Below are 23443 nucleotides of genomic sequence, written 5' to 3' on the forward strand. Positions count from 1 at the left end.
AACTCAGGTGTAACCCTCTCTGTAGGCTCTCCACACTGCCTCTCCTCCAATCACCCTTGGGCTAACACAGCCTATTGCTCCCTGCATGCTCTGAAGCCTGCATCCTATGTCTTCCACTAACCTGGCCTGGTGCATCTACTGAGAATCCTTCTCCTCTCCTGCTTGAATTGGGAGGATCAATCAATATGCCTCTTGTGCATCTCGGGTTCTTGTGGGAGCAAAGAGGAAGCCTCTTTCTAATGGGCGTAAAAAGGCCTCTTGTGTTTCCTTTGAAACACTACGACCTGTGTCAGGAAGACTCCTAGTAGCATGACTGTGCCATTGAAAGGAGTGATAGTGAACAGACCAGGGAGTAGCCTAGGTCACTGGTCACACTCCCCACTGATGAATGCTCAGAAAGTAGTCTTTTTGTATTTGTTGCAGTACAAGAGTGAACTCGTAGATTTGGGGGAAACTCTGTTTTTGTCGTGAACAGTCTTCTCACTGGGGAATGGTCCTGTTCCTGTTCTTAGGTGTTGTTCCCACAGGGTCGAGTTAAGATGACGATGGTACAATGTGATAAGAGAGAAGAATAGATGTCTGAGCGAGGATTGCCGTCGGGCTTGAGAGACTTTTGTGACTTGTGGAGTAGTAAAGATGACTCAGGGTTTGATCCCTTCCTTTTATCTTCTGTTAAATATTTTCTCAATAATGGACATACACACCTTACTGACCCCCAAAAAGGACATGAAATATTTTGAATACACAACTCTTTATTGCTGAAGGGATAAGGTGTCACAGCCATCAGAAGGTGTCAGTGAAACCTGAAGATCCTGTCTTCATCTGAGGCCTGGACAGGATGATGCTTCAGGACTCCTACAAAAGCTTTACTGCAAGGTGTCCTGGCCATCAGCAGATGCACACTGGAGAATCTGAGACTGCTGATGTTTCCTGTATTGGCCTCTTCTTTTCTTAAACCAGCTCTGCAATAACATGGTGAAAGAGATGGCTTTAGTGTATTCAATAGTCAATATCACAAGTGGAAAACACAACTCTGTGTAACAGTAAATGCCAGTGAGGCTTTAGATTGACCAGACTTTTCTAACCAAGGACACACAAAATCCTATGCAACCCCAGCCCTGGAAGTCAGAATCAGAACAACCGGAAATGGAAAATTCATTAGCTAGTACCTTTCCTGTCTTATGTTCTTTCAAGGAATAGGGAAATATGGCTCTAAGAAAGAGAACGGGGATCAGTAAATCAGGATATGGAGAAGACCAGATATCAAAGGGTCTTCAGGTATTACAATCTACACACTCTCTGCCAAGTAAATGGTACCTCATCATTCCCTTGAATTATCTGACTTACATGAACTAATGCTTAGAATAATGATATCTCCCCTGACTCTCTCAAAATTCACACCCCACTGCATGAATTCTTGTCTATGTAATCCTCATGATATATGCCTTTAATAGAGAAGATGGGAGAGCTCATATTTTGCCTTGAATCTATGTTAACAAAGGCCTAATGGGTCCCAATTCTGGTTTCCTTTGAATAGATGCAGGAACAGCTGAAACAACTGCCATAGATTATTCAAATTTGATTGTTTGAGATGATCCCAAGATTTCTGATCTAAGTTGAAGAGCCAGAAAGTTGAATATATTACTAATTTCTTTTACTGTGACCCTGTACTGTTTTATCCATGAAAGATTTACAAAAATGCAGGGCCCTTGCTGGGTGACTGTGGAGGTTTCTGTGTCTTCCCATAGAGGCCTCTTATCTCCTATGCACAGGAAAGGAAGCTGCTGCGAAGTGATGGGCCAGTGCCTGGGCAAAGTCTGGTTTTCATCAGGCTTCCTGAAAATTCAGCAGCCTATTGGTCTAAGAGAGGAGAAGAGAGTGAAGATGAGGTTTTGGGAATGGGCTGCCAGTGCCCTGGAATGCATACATGAGTAACTGCTTTTTAAGTAAGTAGAGGAGAAAGGACTGGGGGATGATGAGGAAAGGAAGGTAGAAAGGGTAAGTGAGGGGACAAGATTAGTCGATAGAAAGAAGAAAGAAAGCAGAAGATAAGAGAAGGGGAAGAGGAAAAGGAAGGGAGAGAAAGGAAGGAAAGAAAGAAGGCATAGATCTGGACACTGTTATCAATCTCTGGTGACTGGGTCCCTATAGCTTAGTGTCAGCATTAACTGGACCATTGATTCTTGTCCTCCTCAGACAGACGGTGGAACCCTGCATCTTCACCTGCATGGCCAACTGTCTCAAACAGAAAATTACTGGTCCCTAGAAACAACTATGACCTCATAGATCAGGACGAGTCAATGATTGGACTCATGCCCTGTGATCTAGTGGGAAATGTGACAGTTTAAGCCAGTGAAGAGGTTCCTCCATCTTCTATTCTTGTTGAGGCCATTTCAGGTAGAAATAGACTTTGACTCTGTCATGGAGAATCCCACGGGAAATTAAGTCTATTCTAGGGACCAAAGATCAGGGATATTCTAGCAAACTTAGCTGTGCTTAAACTTCCTGTTTGTATGAACCCCTCCGCCAGCTAACTGCTATCTTAGCTTCAGTAAACAGCTTGATTCAAACTGATTACTTCTGCACAGGCATCTGCATCTGCTGAGCTAGATGCTAGGACATCTAGGTTTTAAGATGCCCTTACAACCACCATGTTCTGGACACCTGTGGCCATGCCTACGTGCCCAGATACCTGGGTGTCATCCTAGTCAGCTGGAATAAAGACTTTCTATTAGCTATAGACCGTGTAAATGGCCATCTCTGCTCACAACTATGGAGTGCTCCATCCTAATTGGAATGTGTTCATAACTTCCTCCCTTCAAGGCTCAGGGATCAAAGCAGAAGAACAAGCAGAAAACCTGGAATATACAAAGGTGCTGGATAACTCTAAAGGAACAAAAATCTATTTTTTGTACAAAAGGTCAAAAACCAAAATGAAGTCAACACAACACACTTCAACAATACACTTGATTGTACTGCCTTGTACAGACACCTCAATCCTAACTCCCAGTGGGGCTCCACACCAGGCACCCATGTCAGGAAGGACAAGGGGTGCTGTGAGATTCACCACTTAGGATATTGGGATACCTGCTTCCTACTTCCCCTCACTGTCAGAAAACAGTCTCCTTCTTTCCCAGGCTCCTCCTCCTCCTCCTCCTCCTCCTCCTCCTCCTCCTCCTCCTGCTCCTCCTCCTCCTTCTCATTCCCCTCTCCTTGTTCTCCCTCCAGCATCTTCTCTTTCTGTTCCAGTGTTTCTGAATCTACTCTGGCATGTATTTCTTTATCAAAACATGTAATTTCTCTGTGTTAAACCACTATAGTCCCATGATTTCAGCTCACCATTTATCGATGGATGGCTTCTTATTGCTCTAGCACTTAAGCAGGTGGGGTGATTACAAGGAATCACACTTGCCAAAAGAGTGTGCAAAGTCACAGCCTATCCCCAGCTCAAACAAACAAAACAAACAAACAAACAAACAAACATCCTTCCCAAATTGACTTGGGAGAGCTAACACTACTCCAAGGGAGGCCTGCACAGAGATGTACTGTTGTCATCTATAGGATTAGGAAAATGAGCCAATTCAGACAATTCATTCAGATATCTTGGGACTCCCTGCTTCCATCATGTAGGTAATAGGGTGAGGTCACTATCACCTGTGGACTTTTTCCCTGGCCATCTGCCATGCCCTCTAATGTTTTCTGGGCTCAAGACAAAAGCTATGGTCTCAATGAGAGTTGAAGCTTGATAGTGATGCCCTATTTCTTGCCAACATGAAGAACATCCTGGGCTCTGTTCTTATACCAGGAGATCCAACGTTTTTAGGCTGAACCTCCAGACAGCAATGTGATCTGTAACAATGTGGAGAGCAGTTAACAAAACCGCCTCTTCCTTAATACATAGCCAGCTACGGAAATACAGTCACAGTTGCCTGTTAGATGTCACCATCCTCTCAGGCTCCTAGGGAATAAGGGTCCATTATATTGGGAAGTCCTCAAACTGCACATCTTTGCGTCCATGCCATTTCTCTCCCTCCCTGCTCCTTCTATTATGTGGATGTCTAGTATAAAAACGGCCAACTAAAGGACCAGAATCCATGAGGGGAACTCAAACAAACCAACAGGATGCCTCCATGAATTCAATCAAAGCCCCAGCTGTCCAGTTAGCTTAGCTCCGAAATAATCACAAAGCAACTATATTAATTAAGTCACTGTTGGCATATTAGCTCTAGCTAATCTAGCTAGTTCTGCAGTGTATCAGCCTCTAAAGCTGCACTGCATCAGCCCCTAGAGCTCTAGTAAATCAGCCTATCTGGAGCTGCAATGCATTAGCCTTTCTCCGGTGCTGCAGTTCATCAGCATCTAGAGCTGTAGTGTATAGGCCACTAGAGTGATAGTGCATCAGCCTCTATATTTGAAGTACATCAGTATCTCTAGAGCTGATATTTATCACCTCTAGAGCTGCACTGCAACATCTTCTCTGGAGCTGCAGTGCATCAGCCTCTAGAGTTTCAACGCATCAGCTTCTCTAAAGCTGCAGTGCATCAACTTCTCTGGAACTGCAGAGTATTAGACTCTAGAGCTGAAGTGCATAGGCCTCTAGAGGTGCAGTTTATCATCACTCTGGAGCTCCAGTGCATCATCCTCTCTGGAGATGCAGTCCATCATCAGTCTCTCTAGAGCTGCAGTACAAATGGCTCTAGAGTGATAGTCCTTCAGCCTCTCTGGAGTTGCAGTGCATCATCAGTCTCTCTAGAGCTGCAGTACAAATGGCTCTGGAGTGATAGTCCCTCAGCCTCACTAGAGATGCAGTGCATCATCAGTCTCTCTAGAGCTGCAGTACAAATGGCTCTGGAGTGATAGTCCTTCAGCCTCTCTGGAGTTGCAGTGCATCATCAGTCTCTCTAGAGCTGCAGTACAAATGGCTCTTGAGTGATAGTCCATCAGTCTCTCTAGAGATGCAGTGCATCATCAGTCTCATTGGAGCTGCGATTCATCAGCATCTCTAGAGCTGCATTGCATCATCCTCTAGAGCTGTAGTGCATTGGCTTCTCTAAGCTGCAGTGCATCCCTGTCTCCAGAGCTTCCTCACATCAGTCTCTGGGTCTGCAGCACCTCTGTCTCTCTGAAGCTGAAGTACAGGGTCCTGTCATCTCGACAGGGGGAGAATGCCTCACTCCTTCAGCTTTTCTTTTCCAATCTCTCTTCCTCTCCATCCTGGGGGATTCTCCCTCTTCTCTCCCAGTTTCTCCAACCTGAGCCTGGTCCTACTGTAGTTTACACCTAGTGGTGTTAGGATGTCAGCCATCAGGGGCTCCTAGGCAGGACTGCTATTTCGCACAAGCTACTGCTGCAGGTAGGGAGTTTGCCTACATCAAGACTCCCTGATCCATGCTGAAGGAAGTTAGCGTGAATAGTATTCTGCACTGCATTTCCCCTTTCTCATTTGCTATGGAGCAGTCAGTTTCTCTGGACTCATGGCCTCAGCTTTTATCCCATGATCTAAACATTAGTCTTTACTGTCTGGAGGAAAGAAATTTATTTGAAAATAATATAGTTACCGCTCTTCCTTAAAGTGAGCTCTATCTTTTCCCACATTCCAAAAAACCCACATGTTTAACATAGTCTCCTTTAAAGGAAAAGAATACTTTCAGTTTTCAAGTTAGTCAACAGAAGACACACTTGACCGTGGCTTGGCACCTTTGCTTTTTATGTATTTGCAAACACATCAAAACTGGCAAAGGTGTGTGATATATATGTGTATCTATGTGCAAATGCACACTCGTGCATGCTGAGGACCAAGGTCAGAGTCAAGCATCTTCCTAGCTTGCTCCCCACATGATTTACACTGGCAGGGTTGTCCATGAACCTCAGCTCAGCGACGGACCTAATCTAGGTCTCCCTAAGGATCAACAGTCTCTGCCTCCTGAATAAGAGATTCTGACTACAGGTGAGCTGACACCTGCTAAACTTTATGCTGAGGGTCCCAACTCAGATCCTCAGACTCATGTGGCAAGAGCTTTATCCTTCGGGCCCTCTCCTCAGTACCTACCTGCATTTTGACTATCAATAACATCCCCTGATCGCGTTCTCTTTACTCGATTAACTTAAATGGGCTCAATGTTATTCTTTTAATTAATTAATTAATTATTCATTCATTAAAGATGTCTGCCTCCTCCCCGCCACTACCTCTCATTCCCCCCCTCCAATTATTCCCCCTCCCTCAGCAGCCCAAAGAGCAATCAGGATTCGCTGCCCTGTGGGAAGTCCAAAAACCACCCACCTCCATCCAGGTCTAGGATGGTGAGCATCCAAACTGCCTAGGCTCCCACAAAGCCAGTAAGTGCAGTAGGATAAAAAACCCATTACCATTTCTTTTTGTTTAGTGTAACAAAATTAACCCTTTAAAGCTGTCTGCCCCATACATCTCATAACACTGACATGACTATTTTGGCATTGTTTTTAGATAATCTAAACACAGCATGAGGGAACATGAAGGTTCAACTTTGCTGCTGTCTATATCGGCTTTCCACAAACTTACAAAGGTGGAGGGCCAACCATGTGCACTTGTGAGTGTTGTTCCACATGTCTCTTGGATAAATTAAACACAGGTTAGCTATGAAACACTAATTTCTCTCTGGTCTCACTTAATCCACACTTATAACTAAGTGTTTATTTGTTGAAACACAGCCCTGTTTTTCCCCTACTGCTTGCTACATCGATGAGAATGTCCCCAAGGTCACTTAGAGTCCTACTACAACAGTACACATAAGTACCCTGAAATGACCTGAGTGTCCAGACTTCAGTATTAATCTCTGTACAGATACCAGTAAACATTAACATTTTCCTAAATGAATGACCTTTTAATACACAATGCTGTCTATATATATGATGTTCACATACTGATTATGAGTAGTCTGTGAATCTCAAATGGCTGAAAGACACTTGAGGAAATGTTCAACATTCTTAGTCATCAGAGAAATGCAAACCAAAACAACTCTAAGATTCCATCTTACACCTGTAAGAATGGCCATGATCAGAACACTGATGACAATTTATGCTGGGGAGGATGTGGGGTAACAGAAACACTACTGCATTTCTGGTGGGAGTGGAAACAGCTTCTTTGAAAATAAGCATGCCGATTTCACAGAAAATTAGGAAACAATCCACCTCCTGACCCAGCAATAGCACTGTTGGTTATATACCACAAAACACTCAATCATGCCAAAAGAACATCAGCTCAAATATGTTCATAGCAGCATTATTCATAAGAGCCAGAACATGGAAACAACCTAGATGGACATCAGACAAGAATGGATGAAGAAAATGGACATTTGTACCATCCCTGACTTCAAACTCTATTACAGAGCTACAGTACTGAAAACAGCTTAGTATTGGCATAAAATCAGAGAAGTTGACCAATGGAATCGAGTAGAAGACCCGGACTTTAACCCACAAACCTATGAACACCTGATTTTCGATAAAGGAGCTAAAAATATACAGTGGAAAAAAGAGAGCATCTGCAACAAATTGTGCTGGAAAAACTGGATGTCAATCTGTAGAAGAATGAAAATATCATATCTATCACCATGCACAAAACTCAAGTCCAAGTGGTTTAAAAACCTCAATATCAGTCCGAACACACTGAACCTGATAGAAGAGAAAGTGGGAAGTACTCTACAGCACATGGGCACAGGAGACCGCTTCCTATGTATAACCCCAGCAGCACAGACATTAAGGGCATCATTGAATAAATCGGACCTCCTGAGACTGAGAAGCTTCTGTAAAGCAAAGGACACTGTCACTAAGACAAAAAGTCTCCACTGACTGGGAGAAGATCTTCACCAACCCCACAACGGACAAAGGTTTGATCTCCAAAATATATAAAGAACTCAAGAAACCAGACCATGAAGGGCTAATCAACCCAATTATAAAATGGGGCACTGAGCTGAACAGAGAACTCTCAACAGAAGAAGTTCAAATGGCCAAAAAACACTTAAGGTCATGCTCAACCTCCATAGCGATCAGGGAAATTCAAATCAAGCCAACTTTAAGATACCATCTTACACCTATCAGAATGGCTAAAATAAAAAACACCAATGATAGCCTTTGCTGGCGAGGTTGTGGAGAAAGGGATACACTCATCCATTGCTGGTGGGAATGCAAACTTGTGCAACCACTTTGGAAAGCAGTGTGGTGGTTTCTCAAGAAATTTGGCATCAACCTACCCCTGGACCCAGCAATACCACTCTTGGGAATATACCCAAGAGATGCCCTATCATACAACAAAAGTATATGCTCACCTATGTTCATAGCAGCATTGTTTGTAATAGCCAGAACCTGGAAACAACCTAGATGCCCTTCAATGGAAGAATGGATGAAGAAAGAATGGAATATATACAAATTAGAGTACTACTCAGCGGTAAAAAACAAGGACTTCTTGAATTTTGCATGCAAATGGATGGAAATAGAAAACACTATCCTGAGTGAGGTAAACCAGACCCAAAAAGAGGAACATGGGATGTACTCACTCATATTTGGTTTCTAGCCATAAATAAGGGTTATTGGGTCTATAATTTGTGATCCTAGAGAAGCTAAATAAGAAGGTGAACCCAAAGAAAAACATATAGGCATCCTCCTGAATATTAACCTTCATTAGGCAATGAAAGGAGACAGAGATCCACATTGGAGCACTGGACTGAAATCTCAAGGCCCAAATCAGGAGAAGAAGGAGAGAGAGCATGAGGAAGAAACTCAGGACCGCGAGGGGTGCACCCACACACTGAGACAATGGGGATGTTCCATCGGGAACTCGCCAAGTTCAGATGCCTTGGGTCTAAAAAAGCATGGGATAAAACCGGACTCGCTGAACATAGTGGACAATGAGGACTACTGAGAACTCAAAATCAATGGCAATGGGTTTTTGATCCTACTGCACATACTGGCTTTGTGGGAGCCTAGGCAGTTTGGATGCTCACCTTACTAGACCTGGATGGAGGTGGGGGTTCCTTGGACTTCACACAGGTCAGGGAACCTGATTGCTCTTTGGGCTGACGAGGGATGGGGACTTGATCGGGGGAGGGGGAGGGAAATAGAAGGCAGTGGCGGGGAGGAGGCAGAAATCTTTAAAAAATAAATAACAAAAAAAGAAAATGAACATTTGCACAGCAGTAAATAAATAAGGACATTTTGAAATTTGCAGGCAAATGGATCGATCTAGAAAACACCATATTGGGTGATGTAACTCAGACACACAAACACAAATATAATATATTCACTCATAAGTGGTTTTTAGTCATAAAGCAAAGAAAACCAGCAATCCCAGGGAACCGAGAAAACAAAGAGGACCCTCTGAGAGGCATAAATGGATCTACATAGGAATTAGAAAAAGACAAGATCTCCTGAGTAAAGTGGGAGTGTGGGGGTTACAGGAGAGCGTAGTCAGGAAGAAGGGAAAGGGAAGGGGGAGCAGAGAAAAATATACAGCTCAATAAAGAAAATCAAATATGATAAAAATGATAAAAATTAGAAATGAGCTTTTTAAGATTTTTTTTCAGTTAAGAGATTATGCTGTTTCAAATAATGGGCAAGAACACTTAATGGGTGCCCGTTCCATTTTTACTTCTGGACAACTTCAAGACTCAGTGCTCAGTTACTATTATAACCCAGACAAGGACACCTCTCACCCACGCATGCATTTCATAATGGGTACAAGAACACGGACCATGTCCTTAAGCAGAGTGCCTTGCCCAAAGTCTTTTCGGATTTACTGACCTGCACTCTGGATTCTCTCAGGAACAAGCGCTTTGCAAGGTCCTTTCTGGGAGAAGAAGATGGAAATTGGAGCTGTTAGTGAAATACAGCATTTCAGCTTGGCAAGATGACTTCTGGAGATGCATCACAGGCCAACACAAAACTATGTAGAGATGGTGAGCTCAAAAGTATGAAAGTGGCTTTTCATTGATCTTCATTTTATTGGAAAAATAAAAACATGAATTGACACAAGGTGAAAATTCTATATTAGAAGAGGGATTGCTTAGAAACCACTAGGTCTTGAATACAATTCCCATTATAAAACGGAGTCATCAAGAAGAGATTAAGTAGGTTGAAAAAAAAACAAAATGAAAACATAAAGAACAAATTGAGAGGCACCAACCAGTTTCTAGAATCCACACTGCATATATATATATATATATATATATATATATATATATGTGTGTGTGTGTGTGTGTGTGTATACTTATATGTATATGTGCATATGTGAATATATGTATATATATATATATATACATATATATATATATATATATATATGTATATATATATATATATATATACATATATTTGACCTCCCAGACATCTTTCCCATACTCAGCAACTAAACAAAGACCTCATGCTTGGGCTAAAAGCAGATAGGGCCCATAGTGTGAATAACACACTTCCTAATGAGATGCTGATGGATGGGAGTTGGAACAGCTATTGAAACAAGTCACATACCTTATGATCTCATCGGGGTACTTAGTTTTTTCAAAAACATCTTCCAACTCATTCAGCTGCCTGGGGGTGAGACCAAACTTTATCCATGGCCTTGTGCGCCTGACTTGTGACATTCTGCCAGCAGCCATGGTATTCTGCTCCTTCAACTGTGGGTTTCTGTACACTTGGTGGCTCCCATGGCTCTCATGCCTGATGTCATCACAAACGTAGTTGAAGTTAACAACGTGGGTCACATCATCCTCGTGGTGTGAGATGCCCTGGTTCTTTGGTTTGTCGGAACCTTTTAGAGAACCTTCACCATAGATGACAATTTCTCTTGCTGCAGTGGCCTCATGTTCAAAATCAAGGCTCCCCTCAATCTCATTTTCACCCAGTTTTTAGAAATTGTGGTCCACATGTTGGGATTGGAAAGCCATGATGAGACCTAAAAGAGAGAAGTGTCATCTCCATAAATGGTTTGTGGATTGAAATGACTTTGCAGCATGTAGGTTTTTAGCAAGTTTCACATCTGTCCTCTTTCCATCACACAACCCCTATAGGAGATACGTGCCCACTGAAGGTGGCTCTAGGGAGCATGTGCAGAATGGATCTAACATGGATCCAACCAAGTACACCAAAGCCTCGAGGAATGGAGTGGAGGAGAAAGAAAGCTGTTGCAGGTGCACAAGTAGGGATGAGGACATGCATTTACACCGAGCACATGGCCTCTGGGTGAACCCCTGGAGAACTCTAGCTTCTGTATCTCACTGGGTGCACACTGCAAGATCTGGGAATTAAGTGGACATGGTTATGTCAGCTAGTGTTTGTGCCAGTTTCCTTGAGAGGACAGTGAAAACACACCAACACTGTCCTCTACCTGAAGGAGTGCCATGGTTGTGAAGTGGAGTTTATGTAGCATTTGGGGGGACAAGTCACTGCAAAACATTTGACGTCACCATTGAAACAATGAAAATGCTCCAGATGGTTTATTGGGAATCTCCATCAGAGTCACTGTACGATGTCCTGCTCAGTACTTCTCATGTCTGACTAGGCTGACACTGTGTGGGTCTCTGCCCTTTTCACAGTGCCAGCAAACTCCTGAAGCTGAGAGTGCTCTGTAACAGTATTGAGCTGAGAAAGCACCATATATACAGTAAGTATACAAAAGTGAAAGAACCTCTGGCTAGCTTCCATTTGAACAATTAATATTCTCAAAGAAATTTCCTCAGTGAGCTGAGATGTTGGAAAATATCAAGAGGATCTCATTAAGAAAATGTAATCCTTCACCCAGAGACTTGATGGAAACAGATGTAGAACTACAATCACTGACCTAGGCCCTCTTCCCATGTTTTACAGTTTTGTAAATTATGGTCTTGGTCTTCTGGTAGGGCTCCTAACAGTGGGGATATCTCTGACCCTGTGATCTGCTTTGGGAACCTTATCCTCCTACTGTATTGTATTATTCAACCTTAATAGTAGATGACATGCCTAGTCTTACTTCAATTTGATATGCCACAGATGGCTGATATATATGGGAGACCCGCCCTTTTCTGAAAAGTGAAGAAGTAGATGGGGGGAAGAGGCAGGTTAGTAGAAGGTTCTGGGAAGAGAGAAAGAAGGGAGAGGAAATGTGATTGGGAAAATAATTAATAAAAAGAAAACTAGAGTTTAACATTGCTTTTAAAAATTAATATTAAGGGGATGGCTTAAAGGTTAAGGGCACTGCCTGTTCTTCTAGATGTCCTGAGTTTAATTCCTATGAACCACATCCGGGCTCGCAACCACCTATCATGAGATCTGGTGCCCTCTTCTGGCGTGAAGGCATGCATGCTGGTAGAACTCTATACACATGAAAAATAAACCAATCTAAAAATTAATATTAAATTTATTGAAGTTACAGGTTAAGAAATCACAAATTGTGATTTTCAGATTTTTTTAAAATCTTTTTTAAATAGAAGGTCATTATTAGTTGGTATGCTTGTACTTATGCATGCCTACAGGGAGCACTGGATCTCCTGAAGCTCTACTTAGAGATAGATGGTTACCGAGGTGGATCCTGAGAACTGTACTCTGGTCCTCTGAAAGAACAACAAAATCTCTTAGCCATTTAGTCGTCTGTGCACTCTAATCACACAAATGCAATCTTTTTCTTTCTTCCTTTTAATTTTAGAATCCTAGAGCGCTGTGATATCAGGACATCTAGCAAGATTCCTGAAGAGTTGTAGCACAAATATTTTGACTTATAAATGTGAAAATCAACATCTGTAAACACAAAATCATTGACAAATACCCGTAGAGTTAGTAGCTAAGTAAATTAGGGTTCCTTCTAATTGTTGAATTTATTTGTTATGTGAGTATGGACCTTTACCATTTTGTGCATGTCACAGCACATGTTTGGATGTCAGAAGACAACTTGGGAAAATCAGTTCTCTCTTTCCATCATGCACTTTCCAGAGATCAGGCCATCTGGTGGTGCAGGAGATCCTTCTGCTTTTGTGTTCTTTTCATATGTAAAGGAATAAAGAAACTCCCTTGGCATTTTGATAGGACAGTACTTAAGTAGGCAAGGAAGACAAAACTGAATGCTGGGAGGGAGAAAGCAGAGTGAGAGAAATGCCATGGAACTGCCACCAAAAATAGATGTGCTGTAACTTTGATGGTAGGCCAATACCTCATGGTGATACACAGATTAATAGAAATGGATTAAATTAATATAAGACTTAGCCAATAATTCTGGCCAGGGGTGGCATACAACTTAAATCCCAGCACAAGGGAGGCAGAGGCAGACAGATCTCTGTGATTTCAAGGCCAGCCTAGTCTACTAAATCTAGTTCCAGGACAGGATCGAAAGCTACAGAGAAAACATGTCTTGAAAAATCAAAAAAGAAAGGTAGGAAATTAGAAGTTAAGCTAATGGGCCTATCAGTGATTTAATTAATACATTATCTGTGTGGTTATTTCAGGGCTAATCTAGCTAGGCAGCCGAGAAGAACAAGCATCTCCCCCCCCTTACTACAATCAGGCTTGCCAGCAAGCATCTTTACCACTGAATCATTGCAGAAAACCACTCCCATGGCTTCATTTTTATGTATAAGGAGTGAGGTACAGTCATGATCCCATAACAGTATGCTTGATCAAAATCTTCAAACAACATTAAAAATACTTTTACCCAGATAAGGTGGCACAAACCATTTTTACCAGTACTTGGGGCATAGAGGCTTCTGAATATCTTTAAATTAAAGACCAGTCTAGTCTGCAAGAGCAAGATCCAGAGCAAGCTCCAAAAACTATACAGAAACCCTGTCTTGAAAAACAAAAAAAAATCTGTTGAATATTCAGCTTACTGAACATTGAGCCCTACATACACTATAGTGGTTCATAAGTCTTAACAGTTTCCCCCAAGAATTCTTGACCTAAGTAATTCCCATCAAATCCCTCCTAAACACCCTATCAAGAGAATGGGTAGAATATCCACTCTGAAGAAAATACTATCCTTCCTGAAGTTGTATTACACCCTTTTTAATATACTGTGTGTTTTTATAAAGATGAGTTCTTTTGTAGATTTGAACCATAAAAATAAAAGGTAGAGCCTCTAAGCCTGCATCCTGCTAATGCCAGAAGCTGAGGTCTTCAAGGGTGATGCCTCACATAGAAAAGCCCCTAATATGTGCATCGTGTGTGCATCAGCAGAACAGGACACACTCACCTTCCCTTTTCATTCACTGCTAGGTAATAACGGGATTCTAACCTCTGAGAAGGAAGAGAGGGCGGAACACAGAAAAATGGGCATAAAAGGAGTGGAAAGGGCAGGCTGCTGTGAAGCAGGGAGATGCTTGACAGTGGGAGGTGGCACATGGTGCCCAGCTCCAAAGCCTGAGCTTTGTGTCTTAGGACCCTAGACGACTGTCTGATTATCACTTACACTGGCCTACTGTCTTGATGCTTCACCTACTCCTTTTGCCTCTGGCAACATCTTTCTCTCAGCTGCTGTTGTGAAACGCACTTTTTCTAAGGAAACAACACACATTTACTACTGCAGAATGGAATCCTGCCCCAGACAGGAGGAACAACAATACCAGAGTCCACCTGGAGAACAAATTCCATTTACCAGACTTCCTTACAGGAATATGGGTGAGGGATTGCTTACAAGAGAGAAATGACTCCAAGTCAGCTTTGTCACCAAAGCCTACCACGGTTGGACTGATGGCTCACCAAATCTGGAAACCTGAGCCACACTGTGCAGTCCACAGACAGGACAGCATGTTGCAGTCCTCTGAGCCTCTTTCAGGCATCTCACCTAGTCTCTGCTCCTGCTGAACTGTTCCGCTGGTCCCTTCCAGACTGCTCTGCTGGTTTGAGACTGACTCCCTGCAGTCTCTACTATTTATCTACTCTTGGGAGTACGGAGACTACTGGATTCATTCAGTTTGGGGCTCTCCCTGAAGTTACTCACAATGGGTTACTCCTTCTTACAGAGCTTTTCTGCTGGAGTGAATGCTTTAAGCAGAGAGGACACTGCTAAGGAACTGTAGTAACAAGAGACAATGACAGAAATGTGCACTTGAGCCTGTCATGATCCTCAGGACACTCTCCCCGTGACGTCACATGATGCTTGGAAATCCATATGGCCTTATAGCTTTCATGTAACTGGGGACAGAGCAGAGCAGGCCACAAAGAAACTCCTGTCATCTTCTTTAAACATACATGTTTCTTACACATTTTGGATATAACATAGTTTGTTGTTGTTCCTGGTCAACTAATCAGGTCATATTTACAGAACAAGACAGTTGGGGTGCAGAAGAAGACCCAGGGGTAGGGATACACTTCCCTGATTTCACAAAACCATCCCAAGCCACAGACCACCTAAACATGTGGAGAGGCCAATGTTGGCCAATAATCCAGAATTTCCCTAGGATTTCATTTGAGGATTTTGCAGGCAGAATTGTTGTAGACGTTGACTGCAATGCCACTAAGTCCATTTAACCTGGCACAGAGAGAACAGCTTTCTATATGATTCTAAAGCAGTGGTTCTCAACCTTCCTAAAGATTCAACCATTTATACAGTTCCCCATGTGGTGGTTGACCTCCAAACATAAAATTTTTCTTGCTACTTTATGACTTTAATTGTTATTGTTATGAATTATCGTTTCAATATCTGTCATGCAGGATATCTGAAAAGCAATCCCAAGTCCAACTTGTTGAGAACCACTATTCTAAGCAAAGGTGACTTTCATCTGAGTTGTATGTACCTGGTTTTCCTCAAGCTAATCTAAGGGAATTTGGGTGCATCTGGCACCTACGACACCACAGTCCACTTCAAAGTTCCATGTCCCTAATCAAATACATATTTGATGCTGCCTATTTGTGCTCATGGAACATTCAAACAAGTTAGGAGCCAGAAGTACAATTGTTGTTTCAGAAGAAGCCACTAGTTTTCTGGGTACTGCCAACAGTCTCCAGTTCAAATATTTTCTAATCCACACCTAGTTAACTACCCTTAAGTTCTCATAGCAAAACACAGTAAAAATGTGTACTTGAGAAAAATATAGTTTGCTTTCCTTGTTTCTGTGAGGTGTGTGAATATTTAATTTATTTAAGGACTTATTTATTTCTAAGCCAATGTAAGTGGAAACCCTTTAAGAGAGTTGGTGCTCTCAATAAATACTTGATAACACATATAGAAACTATCTAGTATGTATTATGTATGTGCTACTAAACAAACATGTAACTGGAGAGACAGATTGTAAACTTGTCCTTCTAAGTGTTAAACCATACATAAATACATAAACAAAAGCCAATGGTACACTAGCACTTCTTTATACACAGACACTCACACAGACACACAATGAATATGTGTGGAAAAACCTATTCAGATTTCCTTGGATGATAATAGGGAATTTTCTGTAATTTGTAGACTATATATTAGGTGAGGGATCAAGGCTGTATTTGAATGTCTTCTAAGCCCATCTGAGGGCATGAAATACTCTGTATTTGACCAGTCGGATTTCTTCCATTAGAGGTTTATGCTTTTGCTATAGACAGTATGAATCCCTTTAGAAAAAGAGGGCCTGCATAGCCAGTGACTGTATACAGCACAGGATCTGATGTGGGAAGGAAATAGTATGGCAGGGTAGGGCAGATGGAGAAGGGAAGGCTTTCCAAGGAGCATTGACAGGTTCAACAATGGAAAAGAAATGGATTAAGGATGACCAGTGGGAGAAAGGGGACAGAAACAGAGAACAGAACCTGGTATATCCAATGTGGCAACTTCTGTATCTCAATTTCTGCAATGAATGTTCAAATTGCCTTCAACAAATCCTGCCAGAAAGTATGTCCGTGTCAGAAGGGGCTCAAGAATAGGGTTCCATTTAGATGAGATCGCTCCTACAATGTCATAGAACAAAAATTCCCATTTTTCACCAGAAAAGGCTTCCAAGAACACGGAACATGGGACTGATGCCCACACAAGGTAAAGCTACAAGAGGAAAAAGTTTGCGCCCAGGAGGAGTCTATCAAAAGAAGCTTAGCATTCTAACCCATCCACGGAGAGCCAGCCTCCCAGTTGTCTTTAGACTCCAGAGTTAAGTCCACCCTGACCAGCTTCACAGAAGCTGCCTGAAGCAAGGTTTCTGGAATATGATTCATGATCGATGTCAAGTATATAGGTCAGGAGTGAAGGCTCATCGTGGAAGTATGAGTACCTGGGGTCCCAGAGGAGAGGCCTAGGACCTCAGGGATGGTGAAGTTCCAACATCACAACTATGAAAGGAAAACATTGACTGAATTCTCCAGCGGTAGAAAGAGAGGCTTATCCCAGGCGGGGCGGGGGGAGGGTCATCCAGGCAGAAATAGGAAAAGGAGCTGAGATCAGGTTCAGGGTGGGACAAAGTCAACACAGCTTGTAGCGAATTGTCCTCTTTGGCCTAAACACGGAGCGACCAGGACTCTGACCCCGACTGTGGAAAAGAAACAGAAGTTTAGATTCTTCTTCTGTTATATCATGCATTTAGGGATATAACTGATGTCACTGTCACTACAATGAAGCCTGGTTGGGACTAGAGAGATGACGCAGTGCTTAAGAGTACTTGGTGCTCTTGCAGAAGACCCAGGTTCAGTTACTGTTACAAACATGGTGGGTCACAGCTGTCTAGAGCCCCATTTCCAGGGTATCCACTAACTTCTTCTGAGCTCCACGGACATTAGAAAGGAACGTAGTACACATACATACAGGCAGCCCAAACAGTCACACACATAAACTAACAGAAATAGATCTAAGAACAATGGCAACCTGGGAATGTGGAAATTCACAGTTTAAGAGAGGGTTAGAGTAGTGTCTGGAAACTCTATTCACAGAAATCCTTTCAATAAGGAAGAATTCGATTGACTAAAGATAATAAGACTTTGACAAAGTAAGGCCAGGCTGTGCAGCCTTCTGCTGGGTGTGCACAAGGATGTGGAGGCAGAGCAGACATCGGCAGTGCTAGCCTATGTGGGACGGCTCAACTGACTGAGTGTGAGCTTTGCTAAACCTGCACCAGGCAGACACAAACTCATAAGTTCAGAGTCCAAGCCCAGTCTCAAAGAACTCAGGAGAGTCTGGATGTCAGGCTTCTTTCCTCAATGGCCTCAAGATTGATAGCAGTGAGAAAAAAGAGCACTGTGTTGTAAAATTGGAGGAACATGCCAGTGAGTCTGAGGTATAGACATGGCTGCATAGACAGGACTGTGAGGGAGAGCAGGGGGAGCAGGACACATCCTGAGAGAGAGAGAGAGAGAGAGAGAGAGAGAGGAAGCAGAGAATGTTTTGGAGTAGGGTGGAGAAAGGGCTGCACCCTCATGGAGTGAAGGGAGGTAAGGAAAGGGGCAGGAGGCAGGGGGAGACAAATATCAAGACTCAGAAGTGTGATGTCAGAAGCATGAAATAAGCCAAGGAGTGGGAAATAAGGTCTGAGCACAGCCCTTGCTCAGGCCATGAGCATGGTGCTTAACACACAATCATAAGGACTAGGAACATTAGGAATATTAGCGAAATATTGTCCCAGCTCTGGAATCACAAGCTGAAAGCATGAAGTCCCAGGGCTTCTAGACTGACTCCAGGTTCCCTGTGCTTCTGGCCACTTCCTCTTTCCATTATATTCCACTGCTATAGCTACTATGGCAGGGCTCTCTGTTCCTGACAGGGCTTACACTCATGGTCTCTCCAGTCATCCATGAACAGTTCATCATACAGAAAGTGAACACAGTGCTGGGCAGTGGTGGCACATGCATTAAATCCCAGCACTCATGAGGCAGAGGCAGATTGATCTCTGTGAGTTCAAGGCCAGTCTGTTCTACAAGACCTAGTTCCATTACAGGTATCAAAAGCTACATAAACACCCTGTCTCAAAAATACATAAAAAGAAAAAGAAAAGAAAATGAACACAACACACGCAGACACACACACAAAAAAACACACAAACACACACACACACACACACACACACATACAAACACACTGGCTGTGGAAGGTATTGGAATCCTGGGTGCCAGAGTGGGTGATGGGAAACCAAAAGTTGTAGATTTAGAACAGGAGAAGAACACTGAGCTATCCTCAGAGATATGTAATATCAGGGAGTTAATTGGGACACCAGCCATCATCCTGGCTCTGACCACAAAGCACCTCCATGTCCTCTTTCATGCTCAGATGGACATCCATGCATTAGCTCTCACTTAACTGTGCAGACTCCATGGCCTGAATGTGGTGAACAAAGCATTTGCCTCCGCAAAGCATGTCCTTTGGTCCTCTGCCATTGTCAAGTGGGTCTAGGGGTTTTGTCCTTAGTAGGATCTGCCCCTCTTGACATGTCTGTTTCTGGTGTCAGCATTTCTGCTACAGGTTCCAAATATATTTACTATCACTAGATGAAGGGACTGCCTTTCTGTGACGAGGAAATGATGCTTCCATGGGCGAGAAGAAAGCCTTTGTGAACTAACAATGCCGTTCATGAAGACGGATGGGGGATCTGGTCTCTGGTCATTCCAACTGTTATCAGGAATTTAATTGTAATTCTAATTTTCATATATAAACTCAAGTCTAATATTTTATACTTCTATAAGAAACAGTCAACAATGTTGTGCATGGTATCACATACCTACAATCCCAGCATTAAGAAAGCAAATGCAACAATACCACCACATATTTGAGGCTCTGCTGGTCGATGTAGGAAATTCCCAGTCAGAAAGCAATCCATAATGAGATCTTTTCTCAAACAAACAAACAGAATTTAAAAATCCTTGTGTAATATAAATGGATACAATACAGATCAACTACAGTCTTGATTGTTGTGCCGGCTAGTTTTATGTCAGCTTGACACAAGCTAGAGTCATTTTGGAAAAGGAAACTTGAACAGAGAGAGTACCCTCCCCAGATTGGCCTATAGTACATTATCTTTCCTTTTTAATGAAATAGAATAAAATATGCTAAAATGTTTTATCACATCGAAGTTGGACAAGGCAAACTAACAGAAGGAAAAGAGCCCAGGAGTCAGATACCATTTGTTCTCACACTCAGGATTCCCATAAAAACACTAACTGAAAGCTATAGTTTATATGTAGAGGACTAGCAGAGACACTGTAGGCCATGAGCTTGCTGTCGCAGTCTCTGAGAGTACCTATGAGCTGTGCTCAGTCCACTTAGAGGGACTTGTTATCCTGGTGTCCTCCATCCCCTCTGGCTCTCACACCCCTTCTACCTCCTCTTCCATGGGGTTCACTGAGCTCTGATGGGAGGGAATTTGTGGAGACATCCCATTAGTGCTGAGTATGTGGGACAATGAATTGGTAAAGTCACTTTCATTGGGCTATTTACAGTACTACAGAAGTCATCAGCTTCTATGCTGACGAGAGCTCTGTAAATGTTATCCTAGTGCTGAGACTGTCATTCAGGTACGGTACTCTGATTGGTAGCAATGTCTGCCACTCTTCAGTGCACGTGTGGACCTCAGCATGGTGCTTCATGCATCCACCAATACCCACACTGCATGAGCTCTGTGTCCCACAGCATATGACCTGATCTGTGTTCCATTAGGGCACTTCCCGTTGCAGGCTGACTCCCAAAGCTTGGGTGTTACCTGAGCAGGGCTCCTGCAACAGAACTGGCTGACTTTCAACTCTTCCTCTGCCTTGTCCATCTATCTAGCTGCTCTAGGTGTGTGCACTGCCAGTAACTCTGCCAGGAAGTCATCTCTTTGACACACTTGGTACAGTTGCTTTTGTGGCCTACTACACGTTTTATTATATCCATGAAAGTGATGAGGCTGAACTCCGTTGCACATATTAAGTGCCTCTCCTGAGCACAAGCCAAAGAGAAACATCATAAGGTGTAATAAGATGCAGCAACAGGGCTGAATCCATAGGCCCATCCTCCACCACTGTTGAATGGAAGGAGGTGCAAGGAAAAAAAGGTCCAAGCCAGAAAACGGAAGCTAATATAAAATCTATCTAGGTGACGAGTTACTAGGCTTTGTGGTAGACATCAAGAGCTTTGAGGATGTGCTTCCCAAAGGGAGGAAACTGTAGCTGCTGGTACACTGGTTTGTGAAGCTGAAGTAAAAGGATGCCAAAATTCTGCAAGTAATTCATGAACCCGGACGGTATCCCGGTCCTGTGCCATTGATGTTATCCCCATTCATGGTTTTGGAAGCTGTGAATGAAGCATTTCATTCAGGGTCCCAAGATATGTAGAGCTCAGGCTTTGGGATTTAGCTTCCTATTAGACAAAGCTGGCACTGCCCATCCCATTTTCTTTTTCTTATGCTGCTTCTTTCTTTGCCATCTACTCTCTTCTTCCTCTGAAGTTATAATCCAGAGGTCTCCTAGAAAGTGCTTGGTAGTCAGTGAGAGGGGGAAACTGTTCTGAGGCCCAAGTATAAATGTCATGTATCATCCCATGATTCCATGTCATCAGAAAGACCCCAGCTTCCTGCACTGGCATACTGCAGACTCAGGGTCCCTGTCTCTTCATCTACTCTGCCAAGTCCACAGTCAAGTAATCAACTTGTATAAACACACAGAATAAGGCATGTGAAACCTTTCCGGGAAAATAACCAGTGCCTGAGTTAACCAAGGTGGGAAATAGGGAAGGGTCACTACCCTTCTTCCTGACAGATTCCCCCGATGACCTGGAGCTAGAGTTACAGGTGGTTGTGAGGTTTCTTATGTGGGTTCTGGGAGCCGAACTCTGGTCCTCCACTAGAGCAGCAAGGGCTCTTGATCACTGAACCATCTATATATCCAGTCCCCCATTGTGTGTTTTTAGCAAAATTTTGGTGTAGTCAATGAAAGACTACCATCGTAACACTTACTCAAAAGAAACCTCTCTCAAAAATCTAATGATTTACAGAGATTCATTAGAGAAAAAAATCAAACGATTCAAAGACATTTGCAGCCAGGCACTAGACTGAGCTCTGGGATTCCTCCTGAGGAATGGAGAAGGGATTTTATGAGCCAGGTGGAAAAAGGTCATGATGGAGAAACCAAAAGCATAGCTGATCTAAGCTTGTGGGACCACATGGGCTCTGGACCCACAGTTAGGGAGCTTGCATGGACCCGGCCTAGGCCCTCTGCATGTGTGGGACAATTGTGTAGCTTGCTCTGTTTGTAAGGTTCCTAGCTATGAGATCAGGACCTGTCCCTGGTGCTTAGCTGACTTTCTGGAACCTATTCCCCATGCTGGATTACCTTACCCAGCCTTTATACAGGGGGAAGAGCTTAGTCCTCCCTCAATTTGATGTGCCCTGCTATGTTCAAGTCCACAGGAGGCCCACCCCTTTCTGGATGGAGACCAAGGAACAGTGGGTAGAAGGGAAGGGGGATAGATGGGAGTCAGGGAGGGGGAGAGGTTGAGAGGACAGAAAGGAGGGGAAACTGTGATCAGTATGTAAAATAAATGAAAATGTTAATTTAGAAAGAGAAGGAAAAAAATCAAATGATTCCCTATTCAATAACTGTAAACAGATTTAGCCTTTCATTTTATATCTATATTGTGTGTATAGTGTAAATATATATGACTACTGATCCCAAAAATTCCAAGAGCAGGGAAAACCCTAGGGAATCTGTCAGGAAGAGGGTTACTGAACCTCCCCTACTTCCAACCTTGGATAACTCAGATACCTATTCTTTTGTTGAAAATGTGTCACATGCTATATGTCATGGGACAAATATTATTTGAAATATTGCCTGAATATTTATATATTTACCTTCAGTCCAACAGGAGTAAGGGACCACATCAACACCCTCAGTGATAAGAGCTGATGTAAATATTACACATGAAATTTAACAGAAAGTAAAAAAAAAATCTGAGGTAATTAATATCATTATTATTATTATTATTATTTTGGCTTTTCAAGAAACAATTTCTCTGTGTAAGAATCCTAGATGTCCTTAACCTAGCTCTTTTTTCTTTTTTGTTTTTTTTTTCTTTTCTTTTCTTTTTATAAAAGAAAGCATTTAATTGGGGCTGATTTACAGTTTTAGAGGTTTAGTCCATTATCATCATGGCGGGAGTGTGGCAGCATGCAGGCAGATGTGGGACTGAAGAAGTAGCTAAGAGTTCTGCATCCTGACCCATAGGCAGAGACAGAGAAAGAGAGCAGGACTAGCATAGGCTCTTGAAACCTTAAAGCCCACCCCCAGTGACATACTTCCTCCAATAAGGCCACACCCACTCCAACAAGGCCACACCTCCTAATCATTCTCAACTGGTTCCATTCCCTAATGAGTAAGCAGTCAAATATATGAGCCTATGGAGACCTTAGTCAAACTACCACACTCCACTCCCTGGCCGCCATAGTCTTATAGCCATATCATAATGCAAAATGCATTTAGTTCAACTTTCAAAGTCCCCATAGTCTATCACAGTCTCAACACTGTTTAAAAGTCCAAAGTTCAGAGTCTCTTCTGAGATTCATGGCAGTCTCTTAACTGTAATTCT

General features: G+C 42.8%; 1 protein-coding gene across 1 annotated transcript; it reads right to left on the minus strand.

Annotated features, from left to right (window-relative positions):
* Positions 1-866: 866 nt before the first annotated feature.
* Positions 867-10910, minus strand: LOC121439410 (aristaless-related homeobox protein-like). The gene is given in 3 exon segments (XM_041639913.1): positions 867-962; positions 9772-9817; positions 10495-10910. Coding segments are annotated over 3 exon segments (558 nt in total).
* Positions 10911-23443: the final 12533 nt, after the last annotated feature.

This window comes from Microtus oregoni, unplaced genomic scaffold (genome assembly GCF_018167655.1).
Source record: "Microtus oregoni isolate MIOR12 unplaced genomic scaffold, Mior012 000061F_ref0000440, whole genome shotgun sequence".
Taxonomy (NCBI): domain Eukaryota; kingdom Metazoa; phylum Chordata; class Mammalia; order Rodentia; family Cricetidae; genus Microtus; species Microtus oregoni.